The sequence below is a fragment of the Drosophila pseudoobscura genome, chromosome 2 (genome assembly GCF_009870125.1).
Source record: "Drosophila pseudoobscura strain MV-25-SWS-2005 chromosome 2, UCI_Dpse_MV25, whole genome shotgun sequence".
Lineage (NCBI taxonomy): Eukaryota > Metazoa > Arthropoda > Insecta > Diptera > Drosophilidae > Drosophila > Drosophila pseudoobscura.
Window position 1 is genome coordinate 11,985,801 of NC_046679.1, and position 12,593 is coordinate 11,998,393.

Below are 12,593 nucleotides of genomic sequence, written 5' to 3' on the forward strand. Positions count from 1 at the left end.
AATCATGTTAAACTGGACTAACTTTGTTAAGGACATACAGGCCTCCCATATCACATCCAATCGCTGCCAGCAGATCCTAGTCTAGTCGTTTGAACTAAAAACACATCCTATTGTTAGTTTCGGTCAAACCGAATGCTCCAGTCGAAGGCAGAACACAAAGGAAAACCAACGTTCAGCTCTCAGGCTTTCGCCAACGACCATACTACGCTGAATACATCGGTTCTCGTCCGATCACCGAAATTAAGCAGCGTCGGGCGCGGTTAGTACTTAGATGGGGGACCGCTTGGGAACACCGCGTGTTGTTGGCTTCGTCACCAACTTTTTTGCCTTTTGTCGTATTTTCGTTTCGTTTTTCATTTTTTCTTTTTTCGTTTTTATTTTCCTTTAATTATATTTTGGCTAAGGGACATGGATAAAATTAAAATTTATATTACTTTTGTTCGAAGGGGAACGGCATCGGGTTTTCTTTTTCTAAGTAAATGCATAAATACAGGCATCCCATATCACACCCAATCCCTGCCAGCAGATCCTAGTCTAGTCGTTTAAACTAAAAACCCACCCTATTGTTAGTCTTGGTCAAACCGAATGCTCCAGTCGAAGGCAGAACACAAAGGAAAACCAACGTTCAGCTCTTAGGCTTTCGCCAACGACCATACTACGCTGAATACATCGGTTCTCGTCCGATCACCGAAATTAAGCAGCGTCGGGCGCGGTTAGTACTTAGATGGGGGACCGCTTGGGAACACCGCGTGTTGTTGGCTTCGTCACCAACTTTTTTGCCTTTTGTCGTATTTTCGTTTCGTTTTTCATTTTTTCTTTTTTCGTTTTTATTTTCCTTTAATTATATTTTGGCTAAGGGACATGGATAAAATTAAAATTTATATTACTTTTGTTCGAAGGGGAACGGCATCGGGTTTTCTTTTTCTAAGTAAATGCATAAATACAGGCATCCCATATCACACCCAATCCCTGCCAGCAGATCCTAGTCTAGTCGTTTAAACTAAAAACCCACCCTATTGTTAGTCTTGGTCAAACCGAATGCTCCAGTCGAAGGCAGAACACAAAGGAAAACCAACGTTCAGCTCTTAGGCTTTCGCCAACGACCATACTACGCTGAATACATCGGTTCTCGTCCGATCACCGAAATTAAGCAGCGTCGGGCGCGGTTAGTACTTAGATGGGGGACCGCTTGGGAACACCGCGTGTTGTTGGCTTCGTCACCAACTTTTTGCCTTTTGTCGTATTTTCGTTTCGTTTTTTCTTTTTTCGTTTTTCGTTTTTCGTTTTTATTTTTCTTTAATTATATTTTGGCTAAGGGACATGGATAAAATTTAAATTTCTAATTACTTTTGTTCGAAGTGGAACGGCATTGGGTTTTCTTTTTCTAAGTAAATGCATAAATACAGGCATCCCATATCACACCCAATCCCTGCCAGCAGATCTTAGTCTAGTCGTTTGAACTAAAAACACATCCTATTGTTAGTTTTGGTCAAACCGAATGCTCCAGTCGAAGGCAGAACACAAAGGAAAACCAACGTTCAGCTCTCAGGCTTTCGCCAACGACCATACTACGCTGAATACATCGGTTCTCGTCCGATCACCGAAATTAAGCAGCGTCGGGCGCGGTTAGTACTTAGATGGGGGACCGCTTGGGAACACCGCGTGTTGTTGGCTTCGTCACCAACTTTTTTGCCTTTTGTCGTATTTTCGTTTCGTTTTTTCTTTTTTCGTTTTTCGTTTTTCGTTTTTATTTTTCTTTAATTATATTTTGGCTAAGGGACATGGATAAAACTAAAATTTCTAATTACTTTTGTTTGAAGTGGAACGGCATTGGGTTTTCTTTTTCTAAGTAAATGCATAAATACAGGCATCCCATATCACACCCAATCCCTACCAGCAGATCCTAGTCTAGTCGTTTGAACTAAAGCACATCCTATTGTTAGTTTTGGTCAAACCGAATGCTCCAGTCGAAGGCAGAACACAAAGGAAAACCAACGTTCAGCTCTCAGGCTTTCGCCAACGACCATACTACGCTGAATACATCGGTTCTCGTCCGATCACCGAAATTAAGCAGCGTCGGGCGCGGTTAGTACTTAGATGGGGGACCGCTTGGGAACACCGCGTGTTGTTGGCTTCGTCACCAACTTTTTTGCCTTTTGTCGTATTTTCGTTTCGTTTTTTCTTTTTTCGTTTTTATTTTTCTTTAATTATATTTTGGCTAAGGGACATGGATAAAATTTAAATTTCTAATTACTTTTGTTCGAAGTGGAACGGCATTGGGTTTTCTTTTTCTAAGTAAATGCATAAATACAGGCATCCCATATCACACCCAATCCCTGCCAGCAGATCTTAGTCTAGTCGTTTGAACTAAAAACACATCCTATTGTTAGTTTTGGTCAAACCGAATGCTCCAGTCGAAGGCAGAACACAAAGGAAAACCAACGTTCAGCTCTCAGGCTTTCGCCAACGACCATACTACGCTGAATACATCGGTTCTCGTCCGATCACCGAAATTAAGCAGCGTCGGGCGCGGTTAGTACTTAGATGGGGGACCGCTTGGGAACACCGCGTGTTGTTGGCTTCGTCACCAACTTTTTTGCCTTTTGTCGTATTTTCGTTTCGTTTTTTCTTTTTTCGTTTTTCGTTTTTATTTTTCTTTAATTATATTTTGGCTAAGGGACATGGATAAAACTAAAATTTCTAATTACTTTTGTTTGAAGTGGAACGGCATTGGGTTTTCTTTTTCTAAGTAAATGCATAAATACAGGCATCCCATATCACACCCAATCCCTGCCAGCAGATCCTAGTCTAGTCGTTTAAACTAAAAACCCACCCTATTGTTAGTCTTGGTCAAACCGAATGCTCCAGTCGAAGGCAGAACACAAAGGAAAACCAACGTTCAGCTCTCAGGCTTTCGCCAACGACCATACTACGCTGAATACATCGGTTCTCGTCCGATCACCGAAATTAAGCAGCGTCGGGCGCGGTTAGTACTTAGATGGGGGACCGCTTGGGAACACCGCGTGTTGTTGGCTTCGTCACCAACTTTTTGCCTTTTGTCGTATTTTCGTTTCGTTTTTCATTTTTTCTTTTTTCGTTTTTATTTTCCTTTAATTATATTTTGGCTAAGGGACATGGATGAAATTAAAATTTCTAATTACTATTGTTCGAAAGGGAATGGCATTTGGTTTTCTTTTTCTAAATAAATGCATAAATACAGGCCTCCCATATCACACCCAATCCCTGCCAGCAGATCTTAGTCTAGTCGTTTGAACTAAAAACACATCCTATTGTTAGTTTTGGTCAAACCGAATGCTCCAGTCGAAGGCAGAACACAAAGGAAAACCAACGTTCAGCTCTCAGGCTTTCGCCAACGACCATACTACGCTGAATACATCGGTTCTCGTCCGATCACCGAAATTAAGCAGCGTCGGGCGCGGTTAGTACTTAGATGGGGGACCGCTTGGGAACACCGCGTGTTGTTGGCTTCGTCACCAACTTTTTGCCTTTTGTCGTATTTTCGTTTCGTTTTTCATTTTTTCTTTTTTCGTTTTTATTTTCCTTTAATTATATTTTGGCTAAGGGACATGGATGAAATTAAAATTTCTAATTACTATTGTTCGAAAGGGAATGGCATTTGGTTTTCTTTTTCTAAATAAATGCATAAATACAGGCCTCCCATATCACATCCAATCCCTACCAGCAGATCCTAGTCTAGTCGTTTGAACTAAATCACATCCTTTTGTTAGTTTTGGTCAAACCGAATGCTCCAGTCAAAGGCAGAACACAGAGGAAAACCGACGTTCAGCTCTCAGGCTTTCGCCAACGACCATACTACGCTGAATACATCGGTTCTCGTCCGATCACCGAAATTAAGCAGCGTCGGGCGCGGTTAGTACTTAGATGGGGGACCGCTTGGGAACACCGCGTGTTGTTGGCTTCGTCACCAACTTTTTGCCTTTTGCCGTATTTTCGTTTCGTTTTTCATTTTTATACCCGATACTCAAAATGAGTATAGGGGTATATTTATTATATATATTATATTATTATTATATTAATATTTCGAAACGTCGCCCCTCCCACTTCCGCCCCCACAAAGGGGGAAAATCTGTGGCATCCACAATTTCCAAGATACAAGAAAACAGAAAACGCAGAATCGTAGGACTATATCTCTAGAATGCAGAATCTGAACCAGATCGTATAATTATTATAGAATGATGAAAACAATTTCATTTTCTCTTGCTCTGTCTCTCTCTAACACACACGGTTCATGGTCGGCTCAGCCTATTGCTAAAAGTGAGTTCCTAGATCTCAGAGACTATAAAAGCTAGAGCAACCAAATTTGGTATCCACGCTCCTGTGATATCGGACCTTGACAAGTTTGTTTCAAAATTTCCACCCCCCCATTCCGCCCCCGCAAAGAACGAAAAACATCTCAGAGACTATAAAGGCTGGTGCAACCAAATTTGGTATCCACACTCCTTTTAGATTATTTTGTTAGTGTAATAACATTTGGTGACTTTATTAACTTGATAATGAGTTAAGAACAAATAAAATTAATATTGTGATACATATTCGTTGATGTACTCATAAAATTTAAATGAAGGCGAATATTCAAAATGTGTTAGAAAATTGTGAATTGTGAGGTTAGGTTTTGGATTGTATGTAATTTCTCAATAGAGTACAAAGTTGTACCCTTTTATTCGTTTGATCCCAATCCGATTAGCAATGTAATATAACGAAAACTTTGTATGCTTGTATGTCTAATATAATGAGAAAATGTTGAAACTAAAGGCTGCGATACATATTCCTTTATGTATGTAACCATTAAAATTAAGTAAAGTCGCATTTTCAAAATGCTGTAGGGAATTGGAAGTTTTGAATTTATGTTTTGGATTATTTTTACTTTTTCAGGAACATCCAATTTTCAATGAGTGGTTCATACAGTCGCTTCTTCGAGTGCTTATCCTTGTAGAGATCGACTTCGATTAGGTTCTGACCATCCCTAATAGAGTCGCTGGATGAGTCAAAAACTGTTTCGGTATTTTCGCCCTTGCTGGCATGGTAGTTCGAGGGGTAATGAACTCTAGCGTAGACAGTCGTATACTTAGAGAGGCAAGCTTGCAGGGCCTGATAAACGGTCTTGTCTCCGAATTTTTTGTTCCTCTTAACCCCGTGCAGCTTAACGCGGCATGAACGCAACGGAAACATAAACAGTTCCTTGGGAATCCCCTTCAGGTCTGCATAGGACACCGTTTCGGTGTCATGAAAATCAATGTAGTATACGGTAGCTTGTTTAGTGGTCTTATGAACTTCCTTGACAGTCGCACGGTACCACAGCTCATCTTTGGAGTAACGGGCCAGACACAAAGCATACGGCTTCGGATGAAGTGGCGCTGCCTTATTTATCAAGGCGCTTGTTTCCTGGATCAGGCTAATATCGCGTTTTGTAAACTCACAGAGACATGGCGAAATTTGAATTTCTGTAGCTGAGATTAGGCTTTCGATAGAACACTGGAACTCTTTGACGCCAGACGGCAGAATGCGGGATTTGAAGGCGCCCACCCCGCCATAGATAGACCGAACTGTGGATGTGTCCAGTGGAGTGAATCCTGCGTTGTCCATCATTTCCTTGGGGAAAAAGAGTAAAAGCATTATAAACATGGCCTCCTCTCTAATTAGGGGATATAAATACCTTATGGCGCAGCTCAATGCGGCGAGCCAACTGACCCTTGGCAACAGCAAAGTCTGGCTTCACCTGATCAGCATTTTTTTCATCTTCATAGACTATGTTTTCATTTTCCTTGCCGTCATCCTCAACGACAATTTCTTCATTTTCATAGTCGCCATCCTCGACGACCATTTTTTCATTTGAATTTTCATTTTCATTGCCGTCATCCTCAACCACAATGTCTTCATTTTCATTGTCGTCATCCTCATCCACAATGTCTTCATTTTCATTGTCTGCATCCACACCGATGTCTTCGATAAGGCAGCTTTGCATGTCGTCATCGTTATTCTCATAGACGTCAGTGTCGGCCGACTCAGAGTCCGTTGCCACACTGCTGTCGGTATCTTGGGGGCGTAATGGGTCTATGTTCATGCCATCTTCCACATCGAAGTTATCGAGATGTGTCCCAATGCTGATTGGGCTAAGCTCCTTTGCCGCTTGTCGGCAGTCAACGTCCTGATCGAACTGGAAGAACTGTCCATTGATTTGTTTTGCATTATACTTCTTCTTAACCGGTGGGGACTGGATCGTTGAATTGGTATTGTCGTTCAACCCCTTTTTTGGACCACCTGATGCCAAGGTCTGTAGCTCCTCGAAGACCTTAAACTCATCCAAAGTCGCCCGAGGTATTGAAATGGGTTTTTTTTCTATCTGTGTGTCGACTGGCACCGCCATTCCGCATTCCACCATTATGGTGGCTATATCCAAGGAATCCACTTTTATTTCACAGGACGGTATCTTATTTGGTCCATGGTGTTCTTTTACGCTCACACAGCACATTTTCATGACGAGGCTCTTATGCACGGTGTCCATCTCCACAATGGTGTACTTTCCGCGCTTGGGCCGCACGCCGTGAATCGTCACCAGCCAGCAGAGTGCATTCAGATTGGGAAATGGAGCGTATGGCAACAGCTCCTCCGCCGTCGCCAACTCAATGTTCCCGTAGTCCACGAAGTACACTGCATACTCTCCATCGTCGTTCTTGGAACTCTGCACAATGCCACGATACAGGAAGTTGTCCATATGATAGGTGACCAGCACCGGCTGTCCCGCCGCATAGGTGATCGTGTTGGGGCCGCGACGCTCCTTCATCGGTGCGAAGTATATCTCCAGCAGGTCGCGCATGTACTTCATGAAGGGATTATCTGAGGCAAGGGTCATATAGGGGGCACAGTCGTAGTTCACGCTCGTGACAATGCCTGCGAAAATGTATTTGTTGCATGGGCGTGACGTCATCCAGCCCGGGGGCGGCACCACCTGTCCTGTGGTGGGTGTGGACATGCCCAGATCATTGAGAAGCTCCATAGGTGGCATACCCTGGCAGTGCTCAAAGGCCGACTTTATTTTTTTCAATTTTTGCTCAACAGTCTCTAAATATTCGATTTCATCGACCAACGACTGGTCTTCCAGCTCCTCACTGGACGCGTCTATGTCCGCAGAATGTGTGATTCCATCATCATCAGCATCCAGCATCAGGTCTTTGTCATCCTTACAGTCCTGCTCGGGATCCTTATTTGCAATTCTGGCGAGGACTAGTGTCTCGTTGACATTGACATACCTGGTTCGCGACGGAATAAAGGGCCCGCTAATAACCGTGTGCGAACCATACAAGACAACGCTTAGCGTCTGTCCATGCCGACCTTGGCTAACCGTGTATAGCCGATCGTAGGCCTGCAGCTGGTCCTTGAAGAAATCAATGTTGTCATCCGTCCACTGGTCGTTCAGAGGTCGAATGCCATGAAGCTGGCAGCGCTGGGCACTGCCAGCGATGAGTTTTTGTTCCTCGGAAATCGAGGTCAGCCTCACATTCTCCACATCCCGCACCAGCTCGCCCAGGTCGCGCAGTTGTACCTCGTATTTTGGTAAAGTGAGTTCATTGGTCTGTGGAAAGATGCGCATCACCACGCCTCGGTGCCAGAGTTCTGTCAGATCGCCCTGTGCCCGCGCCTTCACATAGCACATATCGCCCTCCTTCCAGTCGAACTTGATGGGGTTATTCCGGTACCTATCGGCAGCGTCTTCCTGCACAGCCTCCTGGAGCTTCTGTATTGAGTCCTTGAAGCTGGGCAGAGTCACGTAGAATTCGTGTGGATGGCGCACGTACAATACTTCAACGTGCACTTGCTTTTTGTGATACTCGTCTGGCTGTAACGGCGACGATGGCCCGATAGCATTCCCCTTCTGCAGATCGATGAAGTTGCGGGTGTCCATATCGAGGCGCATTTTAGTCACATTAACGGGGTCTGCCTTCCTGCTGCTTTCACCATTCGAAGCGCAGTGTCCCAGGGACACCATTAGGACACCAACGCTAAGGGGCTCGGAATCGGATTGAACGATGCCCAACGCCACATAGTGCATATCCTCGTGCACGCTGATCACCTCCATTTGCATCTTCGGATTCGAGGTCAGCTGCTTGAACGAGGCGATTGCATCCGGCGTCCACAGGTATTCGTTCGCTTGCAGTGTCTCCACATCGGCCAGACAGCACTTGATGCATAGTTCTCTATTCATGAATTGCTTGGGCAGCGCGAACAGCTGATCCCAGTATACCTTCTGGGTGGATCCAAAGTCCACGAGTCGCACCATCACGTACCCTAGAGTTCGAAACGTTAAATGAAGCACGCTATCATACCACCACTATCGTAGCACTCACCATCTTTCAGCAAGTTCACGATGCAAACGCGCACCCAACGGTTCTCCAATTGCATTGCGCAGGCCATTCCCAAACGCCCCACTAAGATGGTCTCCAAATCTGCGAGTTCCATGCTGTCCATGGTGAATTTCATCAAGTCGTCCAATTCGGAGCGCTCACGCTCACAGTTGTGGCGCATCACATAGAACTCTTGGGGATGAGGCACATGGAGCATTTGTATGATCAGCACGTCCCCGATTTGGTGCTTAGCCTTGGGGATGCGTTGGTCCTTGGGGGCCACCAATATCTCCAGGTCCGTTGCAGCGCCGCCACGAGTACACGCCAGTCCAGAGTACAAAAAGGATTCGCGCACAGAAATGTTGGACTTGGTGATCAGGTCCACTTCGTGCCGTTGCTGCGTGCCACCCTGGCGCTTCACGACCAAATGTGCGGGACGGCTGCAAGGGACGTTGGCTCAGGCTCAGTGTCTCTGAATCAGTTGCATAATTATCACTTACTTCTTCACGACCATCTTGAAGTGGGCACTGGCCTGAGCATCCCATTCGCAAATCCTGGGCTTCAGGTCGCTCAGGCTGCAGTGGACCGCCACATATGGAAACAGGGTCAAACGGTAGGGAAGTTCACGGAAGCTGCAAGAATTCGGAACATTTCAAGAGCATGGACGATGCGATATACGAGTATGCATGGAATTCACTTACTCTCTGCTGTGCACATTGATATTAAGGCCGATGTCGGGCAGAAAGACATCGTAGGTGTCGGGTATATTCGTCACTTTCTGGCGGACAAGGACGCGGTGTAGGAAATTCCGGCCCTCTTGGTAGGCAATGTAGTGCTGGCCCACCACAATGGTAGTGGGCTTCGAGGAGAGCGTCGGCACATACGAGTCTATCTCCCGGCGCAATTCCTCGGCCGCATCGATGCCCAGAACGTAAAAGTCCTCTGGCGATTTGATGGAAAGAACACTCACCAAGGCATCGGACTTGAACCAGTCGGTGGGGCGTGTTAGATTCCCCCCCATCGCTTCGATTTGATTCGTGCTGATGTCCATTGCCGAGAAGGTTCGCTCAAGTTCTTCATCCTGTGGCTGTCTGTGGATTTTCTCGGCCACCTCTGCACTCGAATCGAACCTTGGCTGGGCTGCACCGAACTCAATCTTGAACTGACGCTTTTGGTTCTGCTCCTGGCTCTGGCTTTTGGGATTCTTATTCTGATCCCGCATCCGTCTGCGAATAGCAGCCTGCTGCTGGCACATATCCTCCTTGCTGCTTCTCGAGCTGCGGCAGAACGAGTTCTCGCCATTCTCGCTGGACACGCTGAGGCTGCTGTGGCGCTCGACCTCGGTCTGGAAGAGCACCAAAATCCGGGGGTCTATGTAGTCGCACCCGAAATGCTTTTCGATCATTTGGGCCCACTTTTCGACCTTTTGGAAAAACACATTTTTGCTGGGCAAGCTGAAAATAAGCAAAAGAGTTGAATAATCGTTGCTGCCACTTTGCCACTGAATATATGCATACAATCTATATACATACCGATAGGGATTGCCGTCCACCTTGCTCACTTTCACGTTGCTGGGAATTTTCTCCAGATGCTCGTAGGTCAGACGCAACAGCTCCTTGAGCCACATATCCTTCGGCACTTCATTTTGCAGCAACTGCTGCAGATGCTGCAATACCAGAAGAAGTTGCATAAATCATTCATAAATAGGCATTCTCTTACCGTGATCACAGCCTCGTAGCCGTTCAGCATATCCATGGCTCTCTTCAGCTCCGTTTGGGCCGGCACGCTGGGCTCTCGCAGCCCCTGGATGAGCCTCAGCTCGGACATCTGGAGAAGGCCATGCAGATGGCCAAAGAGCTGCGTTATGTCGGCCAGCGCCTCGGCGGCATAGCCGCTCTGCTTCGCATCGGCCGCGCGCACCACCTGCGAATGCAAGACAAAAAGTAACTCCGTTTCAATGAAAAGATACTGAATGCAGATTAAAGCGATGTACATTCTAATGACTTGGCCGCCTCTCAACAGGTGAGGTGAACGGCGCTGTCTGCGGCTCAACTTTTAATTGTGCATTTCTCAATCGGCAATCGGAGGCGACTTCTTTCTGCCTCGAATGGTGCTGCGCTGCCTGTTCATCCTCCTCGCCTCTTTATTGGAGTTGCAATGATCATTATCAGAAATTGCTTGGCGCTTGTTTGGGGGCTTTGAAAGTGATTGTAAAAGCAACCAAAACTAAAAGCTAGCTGGCTTATGACAGCTGATTTGTAGCAGATGACAGGCAAGTTCGCGCCAATGGCCTGTTCTCCCATAAAAGGGCAGCCAATCCGATGCGATCCGATCCGATCAGATCCGAGACTCGACAACATCTCAAGAGTTGTCGTGTAAATGATGCCGATGCCGATGCTTATGCCGTGTAGGAGCCCGAATCTGGCACATCATTAAAACGAAACTTGGATCGTTTTGGATCTGCCACTCCAAATCAATTCACTTGACCTTGTCAAGGGTCCCGCCACTTGACGTGCGTTAGGTGTGGGACATAGACATATTCATTGTTTACCTTGTCCATCCAACCATCCGCCAAACACCACACGTCGAGAGCCATTCAAAGACCGATTCATATTCATATAGTACGGTCCTCGCCAATTAGTTTTAATGGTCGCCCAGCCTCGTATTTTACTTTTCAATAATCCGCAATCTCGGACCCCAATTTCGAATTATCGCAAGCAGCGACCAACCAGCGACTGCCTATCCACTTCCTACACAGACCACGGGTTTTATGACCGCATTAAAGAACTCTGCGAGTGGGCTCCCAGGCCAGGCCGGGCCAGCCACGTAACAATAATAACAGCCAAGCAGAAATTAAGCAACCCAACCCGGCCAACCCGCAGCACCAGGGCCCATTGATCTGCTCTGGCCAAAATGTGAGCAAATGTGAGACTTAGAAGCCAGAAACACAATGAGACTGCCAGGCCGAAGCCTCGAATACCCTCGTCAGCCTTTGCCAGGATAGAGTAAAGGTGGAGATGCCACGATCCATAGCCAGCAGTAAGGATATCTACAGTCAGCACAACATTTATTCGGACACTCGTCTATGTCAACTTTCTTTATAAATAACTTGAAAAGTATTTAAGTTTGACAAAAAATTTTTATTTCATTATGAACATGGATATTTTTACTACTAATTTCAAAACTAAAAACAAAAAAAAACTTCTTTGGCGTATCAAAAAAAATTAAAAGTATCAAAAAAGCCACTTTTTTACGCACAACAATTATTCGGACACATTTTCGGTTATTCTTCTTTCTTAGAAAATGCAACGGTAATCGGTGTTTCTTTTTGCATACTTCTCTTGCAGACGGCTTATCTCACTTTGTGATCTGTTTTTTTCTCTGATTTGATGTTAGTTTTGCTCGTGGTTTGGCTTAGCGTGGACAAAATGGGTCGGGGCAAAGATTTGTCAGTAGATTTGCGCAAAACCATATTAAAATTGTATTTGGAAAATCGTAGTGTTCGTGAAATCGGAAGACTTATTGGCAAAGCGCATTCTACCGTACACAGCGTAATTCAAAATTACATAAACACAGGAGATTTGGCTGCAAATCACAAGTTCGCTGGAAGACCCAAAATTTTAACACCTCGGGAAGAGCGAGAAGTCGTGTCGAACGTTCAAAAAAATCCACGAATTTCGTCAACAGCACTTTGCCAATCCATTGAAGAAAGCACCCAAAAAAAAGTTGCTGCTCAAACTGTTCGTAACTGCCTACATAGGGCTGGATTACATGGCAGAGTTGCTCGCCGAAAACCATTTATTTCCGATGTGAATAAAAAAAAGAGATTCGAGTTCGCCAAACTTCACTTAAATAAGCCAGATTCTTTTTGGGAGAATGTTCTATTTAGTGATGAGTCTAAATATAATATATTCGGACATGATGGACCATCCAAAGTATGGAGAAAGGAGAATCAAGCCATGAAAGAGAAAAACCTCATCCCAACAGTGAAGCATGGCGGTGGAAATGTAATGGTTTGGGGGTGTATGGCAGCAGCTGGACCTGGTAAAATGGTGTTTATTGAGACGAAGATGGACAAACACATCTACAAGAAAATTTTGACTGACAATTTAATGCCGAGTGTCGAAAAATTGGGTCTTGAAGCGAAGAATTTCTTCTTTCAACAAGACAATGACCCCAAACATACCTCGTATTTGGTTCAAGAATGGCTGT

At 45.2% G+C, this 12,593-nt stretch overlaps 1 protein-coding gene and 9 non-coding genes across 10 annotated transcripts in view; 9 read left to right on the top strand and 1 right to left on the bottom strand.

The window, feature by feature from the left end:
• The first annotated feature begins 189 nt into the window (after window positions 1–189).
• On the top strand, window positions 190–308 carry LOC6897196 (5S ribosomal RNA). Its single transcript, XR_053379.1, has one exon. It is a non-coding gene; the product is annotated as a 5S ribosomal RNA (ribosomal RNA).
• Window positions 309–642: 334 nt separating this feature from the next.
• Window positions 643–761, top strand: LOC6897197 (5S ribosomal RNA). Its single transcript, XR_053380.1, has one exon. It is a non-coding gene; the product is annotated as a 5S ribosomal RNA (ribosomal RNA).
• A 334-nt stretch (window positions 762–1,095) lies between these two features.
• On the top strand, window positions 1,096–1,214 carry LOC117183412 (5S ribosomal RNA). Its single transcript, XR_004468570.1, has one exon. It is a non-coding gene; the product is annotated as a 5S ribosomal RNA (ribosomal RNA).
• A 341-nt stretch (window positions 1,215–1,555) lies between these two features.
• Window positions 1,556–1,674, top strand: LOC117183414 (5S ribosomal RNA). Its single transcript, XR_004468572.1, has one exon. It is a non-coding gene; the product is annotated as a 5S ribosomal RNA (ribosomal RNA).
• A 341-nt stretch (window positions 1,675–2,015) lies between these two features.
• LOC117183415 (5S ribosomal RNA) lies at window positions 2,016–2,134 on the top strand. The gene has a single exon (XR_004468573.1). It is a non-coding gene; the product is annotated as a 5S ribosomal RNA (ribosomal RNA).
• A 328-nt stretch (window positions 2,135–2,462) lies between these two features.
• On the top strand, window positions 2,463–2,581 carry LOC6897198 (5S ribosomal RNA). The gene has a single exon (XR_053381.1). It is a non-coding gene; the product is annotated as a 5S ribosomal RNA (ribosomal RNA).
• Window positions 2,582–2,916: 335 nt separating this feature from the next.
• On the top strand, window positions 2,917–3,035 carry LOC6897199 (5S ribosomal RNA). The gene has a single exon (XR_053382.1). It is a non-coding gene; the product is annotated as a 5S ribosomal RNA (ribosomal RNA).
• A 334-nt stretch (window positions 3,036–3,369) lies between these two features.
• Window positions 3,370–3,488, top strand: LOC6897200 (5S ribosomal RNA). Its single transcript, XR_053383.1, has one exon. It is a non-coding gene; the product is annotated as a 5S ribosomal RNA (ribosomal RNA).
• A 333-nt stretch (window positions 3,489–3,821) lies between these two features.
• Window positions 3,822–3,940, top strand: LOC6897201 (5S ribosomal RNA). Its single transcript, XR_053384.1, has one exon. It is a non-coding gene; the product is annotated as a 5S ribosomal RNA (ribosomal RNA).
• Window positions 3,941–4,489: 549 nt separating this feature from the next.
• Window positions 4,490–12,593, bottom strand: part of qin (tudor domain-containing protein qin) — a 70,952-nt gene continuing 62,848 nt past the window's right edge. The window contains exons 4-10 of the mRNA XM_001358492.5: window positions 10,101–10,304; window positions 9,914–10,047; window positions 9,083–9,835; window positions 8,882–9,013; window positions 8,385–8,821; window positions 5,696–8,325; window positions 4,490–5,631 (exon numbers count right to left, since the gene is read on the bottom strand). Coding sequence (XP_001358529.5) covers window positions 4,903–5,631; window positions 5,696–8,325; window positions 8,385–8,821; window positions 8,882–9,013; window positions 9,083–9,835; window positions 9,914–10,047; window positions 10,101–10,304 — 5,019 coding nt within the window. The 3' untranslated portion in view covers window positions 4,490–4,902. The remainder of the gene's footprint in view (window positions 5,632–5,695; window positions 8,326–8,384; window positions 8,822–8,881; window positions 9,014–9,082; window positions 9,836–9,913; window positions 10,048–10,100; window positions 10,305–12,593) is intronic.